Raw genomic sequence first — 16,355 nt, forward strand, 5'->3', positions numbered from 1 at the left:
ACTGACTCAAAGAGTCTTTTTCTGTCTTGTTTGCAGTTAGCAGCAAGTATGATGCGCTTCCTCTGAGGATTCATTGTTTTTCAGTAACAGAATTTAACGTAATTTATGACCTAGTAAAAATGAATGCCTGTCTTGGAACATGGGGAACCTTTAGAATGCTTTCTTCAGGATGTCTTCAAATTTTTGTCCAAAAATCCACAAATCCTCAAGTTCCCCAAGAGCTGAGTGACAATATTTACATTTAACAACAATTAAGAATTAGATCTTTAATCATTCAGCAAAACATGTTAATAAAGAGTTGAAAGATCAAAAAGTTAATGGGAAACTGAGGTGAGTGGATAGAGCGCAAGGCCAAGTTGGGAAATCTGTTAAAAACTTATTATGTGGTTCTGTGCTAATTATTTTTAACCATCTGTTTATTCTTCTCCTGTATAAAATAGGGAGAACGATATACATGTTTGAACATCGTAATATTGACTTTTAGATGAAAAATGCTATATTAGAGCTAAGTTTTCAATTTGAAAATCAGTGATGGGATTTTTGAAAGCACTCAGCTGCGCTGCTTCACTGAAAGTTGCTGAGAAAAAGTGCTTTGAGAGGGCCTTGATTCACATTAGTGTAATATGATCGGAATAATCGTAAATTTTTTTATTAAAAATTCCAGACATCTTGATCAGTTAAAACTGTAGGAAAAGGTTGACATTTTCACTCATCCAGATAAAAATCAAAATTAGGAATGTTTTTGTCTTACCAGACAAACAAGTATGTTTCCTCTAGAATTCTTAATCCCCTGAAATACCTTGAAGCAACTGAATAGTAACAGAACTGTTAGGTTCTTCAGAGCCGTGCAGGTTGCAGATGTAGTGTTTTAAATCCATTATTAATTTTGGTGCTGCAGGGCTCCATTTTTCTTTTCCTGTGGTCTGTTTATTTTTCTGATACTATTTTTCCACTAGTTCAGCTTTGACCCATTTTATCTATCAATTATATATAAAACTGTATTGTGTGGATAACTTGATATGTGTGACAAATACAAAATCAAATTACATCCTCCCTCTTGAGAGTATTGTTACTATCTGCACCTGCTCTCTACCTGCTGCTCTGTTCCCTAAGCTTTAGCCTAATGTTCCAAACCTCTTCAGAAATTTCTCTTTTACTTGACAGATGAGTGTTTTATTAAGATCTGTCTTTTTCCCTTCAAACTTACTATCCTTTTTTCTTTTACTTTCAGTCTTTGTCTTGTCTGTTCTTGTCAGTGCCTTTAGTCAGATGGATGAAGTCTACTCATAAATGCAAAGAGTTTTAAAAATGTATTCTACAACATAGAAGAACTGGAGATGGATATTCATCTATTAATTGATATGTTGCATTGGGTGTGTGCTGTCTTGTGCTAGCTAGTTTTCAAGGTTGTACCATGAGTATTATACCACATTCTCAGACATAGATATCTTGCCTATTTCCCGCTCTTCAAAGAGCTAAAGCCTCGTTTTATTTCTGCAGAGGACTAGTTTCAGGTTGGTGGTAAAGGAAGAACTGGTGGTGAAATAACCGTTACTTCTCTGCTTTCAATAATTATGAGGGAAGAGTATTTATATGAGCATACTGTGACTACGTGCTCATACGTACCTGAATCAAAAGCTCCATGTTGGAAGTGGAGGAGCAGAAAATTGTATGTTGTTAGAGTTGACTGTACTGCTGCTTCCCTCACTGGTGTAGAGTAGTAGTCCTACAGTTAGGTAAAATCAGCTACAAAATGCAAGCGGTGAGAGTGTGGGTTCTCCTCTGTGCTTGCGCTTCGGTGGCTGCAGAGTCCAGTGCTTAGGATACGTGCTCGTGACCTGAGTTTTGATGTCAGGGTATAGAATGTAAGAAGGGGGCAGGTTCAGCTCAGTTGGTTAGAGCGTGGCGCTACTCGTGCCAAGGTCGCGGGTTCAGTCCCCCTACGGGCTGTGCTGAGGGTTGGACTAGATGATCTCCAGGGGTCCCTTCCAACCTTACCCTTCTCTGATTCTATGTATTTTAAGAGTTTTGTTCATTGTAGCCATTTTGATTCTCCTGACTGCAAAGAGGGAAGTTCAAGGTTTTACTACATACTTATATGTAGTGAGGTCACTTGGTTTCAGAAATTGTATTTGTTTGTATAATCCGTTTTGACCTGGTAATGAGGAAGATAAGTTTGGAGGCTAAAGTCAAAATCCAGCTACAGAATGATAAAATTGAAAATACTAGTCTCCTTTACATGATACGGAACTGTTGCATTAGTTGCATGTGGCTACTTTTTCTTCTATAGGAAATATAAATGAAGATGCTGACTGAATAAATTTAATAAAAATAATACTGAAAGTCTTTTGATTTACTGCAGTGAGTTCTCCGATGGATGAAGTACTGGCTTCCTTGAAGCGTGGTAGCTTTCACTTAAGAAAAGTTGAGCAGAGAAGTCTCCCTCCTTTTCCTGATGAAGATGATAGCAATAACATCTTGGCACAGATCAGGAAAGGGGTGAAACTGAAGAAAGTGCAGAAAGATGTTTTGAGAGAACCTTTTACAATTCTGCCTGATACTGACCCTCTGACAAGGAGCATCCATGAAGCATTGCGACGAATTAAGGAAGCATCACCTGAATCAGAAGATGAAGAGGAGAGTTTGCCTTGCACAGACTGGGAAAATTAACCTGTAATTAACCTAAATTTTAAAAAAGTTATTTCTTCAACACTTTTTCTATAACAATAGCTGCTAAGCCTCAGGTTATGCATTCTAGGAGACTTAGTATGAATGCAACTAAACTATCCTTGACTTTCAAACTGATAGAAGTGCAAATATGAACTTAGTTTCAAATACGAATTTAGACTTTTTAAAGGTATTTAAGGTTTATAGTAAAAAACAAAAAACAAACTTTTTTAGGCACCATCTTAGAGGTTTTTTTGCTTGAATACTTTTGCTGAATATTAACAGAACTGCTCCTGTAAAAAAGCTCTATTTTATTTAGTAAATTGAAGGGACTGTTTGCAGCTTACAGAAAAGCTTTAAAAAGCTTTTAACTAACAAAGCAGCACAATCACTCTTGGGCACACCCTATACTTCAGGTATTTTCTGATTGCTTCTGGCATTGTAAAAAACATAGTGTGTTTAAACACTTCAGACTGAATAGCTCCAAACTGAGGATGATTAGATTTGATCACTGTACACACTGAAATCTTGTTGGCTATTACCCTTTGTGGCTGGCTGATAGCTTGCTTTTGAATCTGTGAAGACTTTGACTTCATGGAATTTCAAGAATATAAACAGTAGATTTACAAGTACAATTTATACTTCTGCTATTCATGCAAATTCCACCAACTTGCATTATATTAAACTTCTGTGCCTGAAAGTACAGATACTAGAATTCAGCAGATTAAGTTAATAAGTTCAGAACAAAACAGAAATTGGCAAGAGATTAGTTTTCGTAATTAAAACTGCACTAATAGTACAAGGAGATTCTTGATTACAACTGTTCCTCTATGGTGGTTCTTTTCTGCTACTGGCACATGGATGAAATTAAGTGTAAATAAAGGGTTCCGGTAAACTTTTCTGCAAATATCAAAAATTTAGAGAAAAGATACGTATGACAATCTATTAAGAATTTAAAAACCTGTTCAGAAATGAAAGAATATTTTAAAAGAATGGAAAACAAATATTTATAAACTTTTCAATATATCTAGCAGTAGGAAGAAGATAATGTTTTTCGATGTTTACAGTGAGGCAATTCTACCTTAGTTATTACCATAGCTGGGGAGTGACTATTGATAAAGTGCTACAGCAGTTTAAAAAGTGATGGTGACTTACCCCGTCATCTCCTGTATATCATGCTGATTACAAAATACTGTGTTTCAAACTGTTCTACTGGTATGCTATTTTCAAATACTACATTCTAAGTTTTTTATAAGGAAAAAAATGTTGCCTTTATTTCCTCATGATGTAGCCGTTGACCACTAGTAACTCAGTGCAGTTTAATTACAGCATGCTGCTTCTATACCAAATGTACTGCTGGTTTTGGACATGGAAATCCAAGAGTGGAGTTGTACTCAACTCTCACTGAAACTCACAGCGGAAGCAGTTCTACTTGGATCTGCCTGTAGCCACTGACTACTCTGACTTATTTTATTTGCATCCTGAAAACTCCTACTGCCACAGCCATTGAGCAATTAAGTCATAGCTAAAATAAGAGAAAACATAAGTTGGAACTGACTTGACTTTCTCAGTGCATTTATTCTCTTTTAATTTCATAATTAATTGACCAAATTTAAACTTAGTGATTTAACTTTGTGGTTTTAATAGGCCTAGCTCATTCTTTGGGATCTATTTACATTTTTAATAAGAATACTTTTTTTAATACTATGAGACATAAGAATGGAAGGAATATATCTAAGAGTAGTATGAATCATTTTACCCTAATTGGTGAACTGCTAAACATTCTCCATTGGAAGTACCTTCTCTTTTAGAAGTCTTATGTATTTATTGCTGGACAATATACGTGCATATGGGTTTTTTACCTTTCGCAGCCCTTTAGAAGGAAGTCAGAGTGCAGGTTGAAAGTCACTGCTATGACGTACCTTTAGTGCACCAATTGCTGTCTCCTTTTCAAGACATACTATGTTGGATGTAAGCTGTTCTACCAGTCCACAGTTATGACGCTTTCCCCCTTTAAGATGCAGTCCTGCCAAATGCTGAGGTCTGAGTATGCTCCTTGGAGATTTTTCACACATCTGGGGCTTGCTTTCTCTCACTAACAATATATCTTATTAGGAAAATAACATAGATCAGATTATTTAACAGATAGTACAGATGATTAAAAACCAGATGTATATGCAAGCTAACGAGTCAGAAAATAAAAGCTTGCCCATGCAGTGGAAGTGCATGAAATAATCTGATTTTAGGAACAGAGAGACTGAAATATAGTCTTAGTGAAATTCAGCTAAATAAATACTTTTTACGTAGATGAATGTGCTTGCTTGAACATATGAAATGATTACCCAGAATTCATTACACAAGAATAAAATCTAATAAAATCTGTTGTAGAAATGGCAGAACAGTTTTCTTCTGTAAAGTTAGTAGTTTAATACCATGCTTTATTAAAAAGATTGATCTGTTGATTTTTAAACTGTACACTCTGCACACAGTTGCATAGAGATTTTAGGTTGAAAACAGTTAAACAAATTATGTGGGCCCATACATTGCATAGTTTAATACATATTCATCCTTATGGGCTAAATGTAATGCAATTAATTTACCTTAAGAAGGAAAGTTAAATCCGATATAATGATGTATGTTTATCAAATGCAGAAAAGTGTCTTGAAGTATATGCAGCAATGGAAAAGGAGAATACTAACAATGCAGGACTAATAGGCTGTTTTCTTTAATTATTGAGGTTTGAAGACATAGTAACTGATTGCTACAGGCAGTCTAGTTCTCTCTTGTATACCTGTTTTGTGAGTTAATTTCTACATAAAGTTACATGACTGCCTTTTTTAGGAGCAGTTTCTTCCTTACAGTTGCACTAAACCACGTAAAAAATACTGAGGCGTTTTGTGTATTTGAAGTTCTAGCTGAACAAGCAGTATAAAGATGTAGTAGCTCTGTGTGAGAAAACAGGCACTTATGGGTTATCAAAAGCAGCCTGAGCCCTTCTGTGTGCATATATGTAGTGGTGGCACCCCCAAACGCCCGCGGTGCATTTTGAGCACTGCAGGTAGTGTGAGTGCTGGGGTCCTGAGAGTAGTGGACAAAGTAGCTGGGTGAAGAAAAGACCTGTCGTTCTCCACAGTCTTCTAATGCAGTATTTGAGGCCTCTTCGAGCTCTGCTCTGTGTTCACTGCCAACACCTCCGTGAGGCAGAGGCAGCCCCGGTCGTACGCTGTGTGTCCTGGCCCCTGAGTTAGTGTCCTTAGTCTGGGAGCAAAGAGAGAATCAAGGCTGTTAGAGAGACTGCTCAGTATCGCATGCTTGGAATTGCCTGATGCATTGAACAGAGGGGATTTGTTCAGCTGTTTAGCTCTTCAGCAGTTCCTTTTTTTTGTTTTGTTTTGTTTTTTTAAACAGGTGATTCACAGCCACTGAAGTGAGAAAAGAAACCCCAGTGGAAGATTACTTTTCCTCTTCATTTCTGAAAATTCAGAGCCAGCAGTTTTGACCATCAATTCCACAGTAGGCTTTCTTTGGCAAAGAAATAGGCTTTCTTTGGCAAACAATTCAGTATGTGTGGGGGGGGGAAACCTGAAATGTTGATTTTTTTTTTCAGGTCACTTTTTTTTTTCTTTAATTTATTTAAAAAATTCTGGGTTGGACAGCAAGCTAAGTTTAGATGTGCGTTTTATATAATTAAGAAGAAAAGATCTTCCAGATGCTAACCTGATTCTTAAGCACTTTTAATATTTGTGTGACTAATGTGTGGCCAGTTAAGTGTGAGAAGAGGATTTTTTTGAGTGGGGAGAAAACTTGTTGTTAGAATAACTTTGGGATCCGGTTAAACATCAAAACAGCTGTAAAACCTACCCTTCTCTGCACCTGCACTGAATGTATCATCTGCTTGAAAACTGACTAAAGAGCTCCTTGCAGCAAAGCTTGCTATGTAGCAGTGTGATATTACAGAAAAGAGCAGAATTCCTAATTTACCAGGACAGTTGCACTACAGTAGCTGAAATTCAGTATTGTGCAACTAAGTTTTTTTTTTTTCCTTAGTGTGAAGAAGAGTATGTCAGTGTGAAAAATAACAAGTGACTACAGCATAATGAGAATTAAGAGTTTGTATTCAGTACATATTCCAGAGTGTGTGTGTTTCCAGCATGGTACACTAGCAAGGCGTACTGCGGCTCCTTTTTGAAGGACGTATGTAGTCTTACAGTTTTTTAAAGTAGACATTTTCTTGCTTTTTTAAAATAATATTTAGCTATGCTGAACCAAGTTAATTATATCGTAATCATTTGTTATAAGAAGCAATATTTTATAATTTCATACTTAAAATTATTTTTCTCTCTTGGTTAGAAATGGCTTTTGTTTGATTAGTGTAAGTAGCCTTCTTTAGAAAAGATCAAAGCACTTAAACATACTGATACTTCAGTTATGAAAATTACGCTTCTTGTCTTGGTTTTTATTATCCCCTATAGTGGCCACAAGTATTTCTTTTTCATACCCAAAAGCCTGTAGGCTGAAAAACAAGTTCCCTTTTGATCTTGAACTTTGTTAAGAAGGAGAGTTGGAACTTCCTCTGCAGTGTATGCTTCGAAATAACCGTAAATCTCATGACTAATGGCTGCAGGCAGCTACTCTTACGATATTACAATTCTGAGAGTTACATCAGTACAGAGATACAAGTAGTCTTGTACCATCTAGAAAGTCACCCTCTATTACGATTTTAAGTAAACTAAATTTTCACTAGCATTTTATTTTTAATAGCATGACATTCACTGTGTTTGAGAAAAATACCATCCCTTTCCTTTATAGGATATGTTCTTCACTGTTCCTTTTGTGAAAGACAAATTACGATGTGGTGGTTTTGGTTTTTGTTTTTTCATTAAGTGGAGTTATGTATTGCTGCTGTCATATAATGGAATACATACAGTGCTAATGTTTATAACAGGAGATTTCATGTCTTGCCATTTATTTTTTAAAATAGGAACAGGAGTACTTACCTTAGCAATAGGTTATATAGCCTAAAGGAACCTCAGATCTTGGACCGTTCAGCTGTTTTGCTGTGGCTGTCCTGAAATTAAAGTTCTGTCAAACATCCCAAAAGGATGTCACTTCACCCTCGCTATTGACAGGCATTCTCTCAACCTTGTTGCCTTATTTTTAAAGTTAATGAACACTCATTTTCTAAGCACCTGTGAGCAGCATTATTTCAGAGTTGTATCAGTTCTGCTTTGTGAATTACGTGTCAGGTCTGTGTTCCTCTCTCATGACAAGACCAGCTCTGTGAAACACTTGAGTGTTCCCAGGCTTTCCAAGAACCTGCAAATACCAGACACTGCCCGCGCCCCCCCAGATCTGTTTCTGCAAACCCAGAGTTGCATGATCTGGTTGTGAGTTGCCTGATGCTGTATTTGGGCAGCAATTATTAGAGTACTTTTCAAAATTTTTCATAATCATTTCACATAGCCTGTACTGAAGGTGGTGGTGTATTTTTTTTTTTCTCTACATTTCCATTTTCTGTATTTCCAGTCACTCCACTCTTTAAAACTGAATGAACTTATGGCCATAACACAAAGCAGATCTATGATTTTGGATGGTAATTCAGATGATACAGTTCATGTGCAACTTAGTGTTAAATTTGTAGTATTGATTGGGCAACGTCTATGTCCATCTTCTCCTGTTTCCTAGCCTGCATTTTTATTCCTTATTGTATGCATATGGGACACTGGCAAAATTCCAAGTCAAGGGAAAGTAGTATGATTTAACATATAGGTGTAATGGTCGTCTTGCACAATGCTTGTGTCCCCAGTTTATCACTGTTGCGATGTATCCAAGTAGCTCCATGCTGTGCTGTACTGCAGGGTTTTCAGACTGATTTGCCATGTGGTCTGTCAACTTTGCCTTGAAAATGTGTGCATGATTTCAAAAAATAACTGTTCTTGGTATGTTTTATACCTAGCTAAAATCTAAGGATTCCTATAATAGCTTAGTTTATAGAAATGGATTTCTCATAGGAACATGTATTTTATGCGTACTCAAAAATTAGTTATGCCGAGTGTAGTGGTTTATATCAGTTCCAGTTGCCATTTTCAATGTGGAAAGTAAATATTTTTTCACAGTATGTGGAAAAAAAAAAACAAAATTGAAATTTTAATCTTCCGTGAGTCGCTAGATGTCACGATTTCACATAATTCTCCACTTAAGTATAAAAATTGTGCATATGTAATATACAGGCTGATGCATAAAACTGTTCCCATCCATCTTAGTGGTGTGAAGATTTGTAGTGGGGCAGCTGGAGCAGCTAATGGGAAAAGTCTAAGCATATTCACAAGAATCTTAAATTGCGACAATCCTGCATTGAGTTTGGCACCTGTCTAGCTGAGAAAAGCTCTGATAAATATGTAAGTGCTTGAGAAATCATAGTAAGCATCTTCAGGGAACGGACATTTATTCTTAAATACATGCAAGGAAAGAGCCTCCATGGAAAAGCATACAGATTTCTGGTATTTGCCGTTGGTGGCTGGACTTCATTGTTGGGGTGCGCTGCTCTGTTGCTAGTCATTTCTCTTAAGTAACTCGCCAGCTTTCAGGATCTTCCCATGCCTACAAACTTGCTTTCTCTGTTCAAACCAAAACTCTTCTAGTTTAGTATAACAAATCCAGTGAGGTGAAGAGTTAGGATGTATAATGGTTGTTCTGCAAGTGCGTATTTGAGAACTGAAAATCTTTCATGAGTGGGAACAAGAAATGAAATACTAAATTTCTACTAAAATAACTAAAATGTAAGGTAAACAACAATAACTTTTTGATCAGAAATGGAATTTGTATCAACGTAAATTTCATTTTTTCCTTCACAGAGGGCCCAGATCCCTTAAAATAACCAGTATTCTTATTTTGTTCACTTTCTTACTGTGTTTTCATATTTTAGTAAAGCTGCCTTTTTAGGGGAAAAGCTTTATTTTTCTTAAACATCCCTTTCAAGTTTAAAAAAATATCTGACAGCCTGCATTCTACACCAGATATCTGTAAAAATAAATTAGTATGATCATATGTTGTATTCTTTGTGGCTGCATCAGGGGTAGAATTCAGCATACTCTACTACATTATTTGTAAAGAATCATTTTGGCTATGAGCACTATATTCTTTAAAGTCTAATATTAAAGTAATGACTGTTACTGAAGATGCAACGTCATGAGAAGAGAAGCAGAGAACTTTACTGGTTAATGTAATCCTTAATTCTGTTTGTTGCACTGAATTTCAAGAGTGTAATTGTAACTCAAGATTACTCACATGTGTAAGCAGATATTATTTTCATTGTAATGCTTATGTAATTAGCTTACCTGTATTTCCGGTAATGATTCCATAAGCATGAACAATATATTGTTATGGTTAGTGCTAGAGAAATAATGTTAAGAACAAGCAAAGATTATTACAAAGAGAAGGCGTAAATAGAAGCACCTTACTGGGAGAATATGTTGCATGATTTGACTGCTACTGGAGGTGACACAGTAGCACATTGTAAACTTGATTGCAAATTGCTCTTCAGTGTAGTAAGCACATTGACATATTGCTATCAGTGCTGTAAAAAGTACAGCGATGGCTGTTTTTAACCTATAAATATACTGTAACTTAATTTTTTTCCTACAAAATGAATTTATATTTAATTGCTGCCTAATACCTGTACTTAAAATTAGAATTTTTAGGAAGGGCAAAGGTGGGTGGGCATGCCCGTGTATTTTGGGAGGGGCTGTTGTTGTATATACATTTCTTTGCACTTCCCACTCAGTTTGACTCTTAATCCAAAACTCCCAGCTCTGACCATGGTGAATTTGCAACCTGACATATATGTATTTGTATTGTGATTCAGGTCTTCTCTATTCTGTGGCCTTGAGCTTCAGAATTTGACAGAAAAGGTCATCTTTCCATTCTCAAATGTGAATGCTCTGAGGTACCTCTAATATGGAAAATGACCAAGCAATGAATTTTACTCTGTTGAGTGTAATATCAATGTAGACTATTATTTAAAGCTGATATCTAAGGCTACTAACTAGTAGTGTGCCCATTTGGGGGGGGGGGGGGAAATGATTGCTGTTCTAGTGAGTAAAGGGCAGACACTTTTATTCAAGAGACTGTCACCAGTTCAGTGACTTATTTGCCTTAGACTAGCTTGATTTTTAAGATTCCTTTAGGAAATTTTTTTGATTTCTGAATTGGCAAATAGGCGTTGGGAACGAGGGACACTCACTTAGCATCTCCCAACATGTTACTGTGGTTGCTCTATATGTTTTGGGTTTCACGTATTTACAAATAACATCATCATAAGATGAAAGCTCAAGAAATGCAGATGGCTGCAGATTGTCTTACATGAGTGAAGGCAGTGAAGGTTACTGAAACTAACTGCATTTTTTTAAGCCTGTTGAATGAAAGAGAAATAATCAAAGGAAGGCTGATTTGCCATTCACTAGCTTTGTGCAATACTGTAGGTAGAATCAAACACGAGCACACTGTGCTTGGCTTTAAGAAAGTTCTTTCACATCATTATATTCAAAGGACCTATTAAATGCATATTTTATTGTAAATGACTCTGCAAATTTACTATACCTAATAATGCTCAATGTTCTAAAGTGTTAAGCAAAAAGCGTGTTTAAAATAAGGTTAAAAAAACCTAAGCAAGCATTTCTAGTAATACCTAAAAACTACAAAGTTTTGACTTGTTTGCCTTTTGCTCTTTTTTATTTAGTGCAGCTTTTCTGCAATGCAAGTTTCTTGCTGTGTATTTCATGTTTTTTACTATCATGACTCAAGTTTAAACCTGTACACTAAGTACTGAACTCACCTTCTTGTACATGCGATGTAACATCATACTCACAGTTTTGGTGCTTAAATATGATTCCTTTTTTCTTTATTAAAGGATATTTATTTGATCACTGTCTTGTTTTAAACTCAAATGCATACCTGCCTTTAAAAAGAAAAATTTAGTACAGTTTGGGTCCCACAGAAAATTTCATATCATTCATTTAAGTTTCCATTATTATCATTCTTTTAACTCCTCAGGCTGCCTAACTCGGTCATTGCTTTATGGCAGATGGTTGTGCCTAAGCTGTGCTGCACCATAAAAATAATTATAATTAGGTAACATCTTTGTAAATTAAGTCACATGAAAGGATGAGATTTTTATAAAAGAATCTTGCTTTTAAAGGATGCAGGATGGTTGAGCTTAAATACAGATCAAAAACATTTTCCAGATGTTTCTATAAAAACATGAAAACTCTTTTGACTGTCTTTTTACTCTTTTCTCGTGAAAAGAAGAAATACTGAGTGCCTAGACCCCTTAACTCTTACCTTTTTCAGGCTGACAAGTGCCAGTACTATAACATGAAGAAAGAACAAGCCTCCAAATGCACTCACTCAATTTAAAAAGATCAGTAACAATGATAATGTAAAAGACTAAAACATCTGACTTCTCCAGTTTTTTTCCTATATATGTACAATACAATCATTTGGAAGCAAACTCAATTACATATAAAGAACTCTTATTTTAAAAGGTTTGAAAAATATGTTGCCTATGCAACCTCAGTTTAGGTTTTCTGTTAAATGTGCATTTTGAAGTTTACTGCATAATTGCAATTGTTTTGTCTATGAACATCTTTTCTGGTTTCGAGTACAGCAGATGCCATTCTAGGTGGGGCTTCTATGATGCCAAAGTGAGTATGAAGGGTGCGTGTGTGTGTGCGTGTGTGTGTGCGTGTGTGTGTGTTCAAATGTCAGTCTCTTGCCCCTTACGTTTTGTGAAACTCTGATGAAAACAATACCCCAAAGCCTTTCTGTCTGACAGATTTCTGGTGCAATTTATGGACAGCACCTTTAAAAGTCTTTAATACTTTCCACGGTAAGAATTGTGACAGCCTAAACACAGCCATCATGCTGTGTACCTCTGTAACACTGTATTTATACAATAACTTTTTGTTTTGAAAAGTTTTGCTTTTTTTTCCTGGAGAAAAGAAACCAAAAATATACAGCTGATCATTTCCCAGACTACATTTGTCATTTTACTTATCTATATATTCATTTTGTGCTATTACTAATCTAAACGTAGACCTTATTAAAAATATTCATGGTGTGTGGGAATATGTTTGTATTGTGCATCTTTTTCCTTTCACTCCTGTGTTTCTGGTACAGGAACTATATTGCAGGTAAGTCAATGTAGGCAAGATTCTAAGCACAGATGATACATTAATACGAGAAAAAAATAAAATGTGTATTTATGGGAGATGTCTTAACAGATACTACTTTGCGCATATAATCCTGAGAAAACGGGAAGAAGCCACCATATTTTTAAAACCAAAGTGAAAGCGGTTGTATTTCTAGTACAATTGAACACTGCAAAATGTCTTACGAGAAAATAGTATACAGTTTTTCTAGTATGTTTTTTCAGTTCAGATGATAGTGGCATAGGCTATTGGTTTTGGATTGAGCTAGAACCAGTATGAAATGTGTGAAGTGCCTGAAATTAGCAAGCTGATCATCATTACTGTGACTTCTTTCGTGAAAGATCAGGGTTATATTTGCAACCAGGGGCAGTTCCTAAATGCTTTCACTGTGCACTCAGCAGTGTGTGATCACTCTTGGTGTGGTGCGTGTCTCCATACCTGCTGCTCTGCAGAGAACACTTGCCCATAAGAATGTTTGTTGCCATCAGCTGGTGCCGGCTTTGGCACTGGCTTGAGGAGCTAGGAGCTGCATTTCCTGACTTACCTTTGTGAGTATTCTTTCTTAACAGCTTGGAAGGATATTTATTTATTCATTAACTTTCATTTCCAATGCATGCATTAAACACATTTAGAAGGCAGAAGTTAGTTACGCAGAAGACCTAACTGTTTGTACAACACACAGAAGATGGGAGATGGGTAGAACCACGATTTATTATTTTTGTTAGTTACATGTCAGATGTAAAGGAAAGGTACATCATTGTAAATAAATCCTCATTGGGCCCCCGTCCTCAAACTTAGAGAAATAAAACAACATTTCTTTCTCACAGAAATCATTGGCATATTTAGGCTTAATTTCTTTTACACCAGTTAATACTCGGCAGAGGGGGTGTGGGGAAGGGAGAGAACTAAAAAGCGGAAGTGAGTTTGTCAAATCTCTGCTGTCAAAATGTATGAACTGCTCTTTTTCTCAGCAGTTCTCACCACTGCTTCCCATCACAGACAGAAACCCATTTTGCAAGTGTTACTCTTTCTAGAGTGGAGGGAAGCTCACAAGCATCCTGGACTTCTAGGGTAGCTCTGAACCAACCAACCAGCAGTGTTTCACCACTGACGGCAAGGCCTGCGCGTATGTCACCAGCTCTAATACCATGTCTGTATCTTTCAGGGATGAGGGACATACATACATACATACCTAATTTACCTGTTAGAAACATCACTTTTTGCTGATACAAACTGCACTATAGCAGAAGACCATTGTTTCAAAGGTTTTACCAGTCAGTTATACCAGCATTGCAACATAACCTGTCTTGTTCACAAATGCTGCAAGCTTCTGGCCAATCTTCTGTCCTGCAAAACTGTAGACCTGTCTTATTACTACTGAGATGCCTTCCTGTCCTTTCCCTTTACTCTCACTCAGTTGTGTCACTTTCTCTCTCCTGTATGCAGAGCTACGCCAGTGTCATGTTTTCTGTCTAGACTTTCATAGGCTTAATGAAAGACAGTGTATCTCCCTTGGCACCCTGCCTCAGCTTGGAACAGGAGGGACCAGTGGCTAAAATCGTGCACAGGTTCTTACCTGTGCCACTGCAGCTGCTGTCTGTCTGCATTAGCACTGGGGCTCGCGCTCTTCACATTAACCAACAACACCTGTAGCTAAAAATAATTCAGACTTTACCTTCCAGGCTATTCCCTGCATTTGCCTTCATTCCTGTTATGTGTGTGGGGGATATGTTTGCAGGAGAGGCTTGTGAACGCGATAGTTGGTTCGTTACCTTTATATCTTCTTTTCACTCTTTCTCCTCATCACTAAAGACAGTAGACTTGACTTCTCTGAAACATTTCACTATGCCCTATGCTGCTTATATAAGGTCGAGGACATTCACAGTCTTTCTTTAAAATGTAGCTTAGGGTCTACATCATGCTTAAACTTCTGCTCTAATTTGTATCACACTCCCTCTGCATACTATTTTCTAAAAGTCATAGGAATGAGGAAAAAATAAGAATCATGCAATTCATACAAAGCGTTATATTAGCTATACATTTTTTTCCTCATTACAGATTTTATTGTAATCCCACTAAATTTTTGTAGAAATGTAACTCAGCTCTTACCTTACAAAGTTATCAATGCATGCTCTAATTGCCATGCATGTTAACTGCACAATTTTAAACAACACAACAGCTGTTTTTTATGCATCAGATTTATACGAAGCATCATGTAAAAGTCTTCCCTGCTCCCCAACTTACTTGTTGTGAGTAAACTGACTGTGACCTGCAAAAACAATTGGACAAAGAAACCATTGAACACTGCTGATCACTTGGTTTCTGCTGCCAGCTCGGTGAAAGGGGGGGGGGGGGGGGGGAGAGGGACCCAACACATAGCATAGCTCTTTGTCGCAGGAGCACATACATATACTTGCATCATTCCTATAGCAGTTCCTGAAGACTATCCTGATGGAAGAGCACAGCCTCTCTAAATGATCCATTCTGTTTTTTTCTTCCTTAATAGATAACTGAAACACGAGCTCATCACAGCTCATCCTGCCTGTTACCACTGCATGAACAAATTATTTCCATTCTCCCTGCCACAGCCTTCTATATGCTGCTCCCCCGCCCCAACTCTTTTCTTTAAATTGAGCAGCCCTGAAGGGGTCAGTCTGTGATAGACCCTGTTGGGTTAAAGCTCCTGTGAGAGCTCTGCGCAGTCAGTCACTGCTGCAGGTGCTCGTGGCCAGAACAGTGGACTGAGCAAAGCACCATAACAGACTGCTACGCAGCACCTATATACTGTAAGTTAATCAGTTCAGGGAAAGGACAGACCGGTGGAATGCAGGCTGCTACATTTCTTCAGTTAAAGGTACAATTAATTAAAAATGCTTTATAGACCAAATTTCTGTTCAGGAAATGCACTTTTCTGAAAATGTGTCTACTTGGGTAATATACATTTTAGGGTTTTCCCCTGAAAAGCTGCTGCAGTTTGCATGCCATGGCATGCTTTGCTAAGCTTTCTACACAAACTAACATACATATATAATTACAGCAGTTACAGGCCCAAATTTATAATTCTTTCTTTTCATTTTACCACAGAACCCAAAAACTACTTACTTACACTTCAGCTTTTCCTTTCAATTTGCAGTAAGAACCCATTCTCTAAACAGGAATTCTGTAACCAGCATCTGTCAAAACACTATTTGCTGTTTGGGCTAAAGCTGGGTTCTGCTCCCAACCATCAGCTGACCAACAAATCTACCTTCTTTCTGCCTAATAAGGGCCAGATGATACAAGAAATTGCTGAATTTGTTTAGTGGCTACTCACTCACTCAGATATGAAAGATTCTTTCGATTAGTGAAGCATTTAGTAGTGACTCTACTAACTTGGTTAAAGCATTAAACCAACGCAAACTTCAGAGCCTGCTCCCTTTGGACTGATCCAATGGGAAGAAACTAGCTGAATCCCAAGAGTACTCTTAAGATTTTTTCCAT

The 16,355-nt window shown here is 37.0% G+C and overlaps 1 protein-coding gene across 1 annotated transcript in view; it reads left to right on the plus strand.

Moving 5' to 3' along the window:
• The window catches only part of JMY (junction mediating and regulatory protein, p53 cofactor), a 65,055-nt gene extending 53,464 nt beyond the window's left edge, over window positions 1–11,591 (plus strand). The window contains exons 10-11 of the mRNA XM_062599120.1: window positions 2,363–2,673; window positions 6,076–11,591. Of these exons, the coding sequence (XP_062455104.1) occupies window positions 2,363–2,670 (308 nt within the window). The 3' untranslated portion in view covers window positions 2,671–2,673; window positions 6,076–11,591. The remainder of the gene's footprint in view (window positions 1–2,362; window positions 2,674–6,075) is intronic.
• The last annotated feature ends 4,764 nt before the right edge of the window (window positions 11,592–16,355 follow it).

The sequence above is a fragment of the Rhea pennata genome, chromosome Z (genome assembly GCF_028389875.1).
Source record: "Rhea pennata isolate bPtePen1 chromosome Z, bPtePen1.pri, whole genome shotgun sequence".
Lineage (NCBI taxonomy): Eukaryota > Metazoa > Chordata > Aves > Rheiformes > Rheidae > Rhea > Rhea pennata.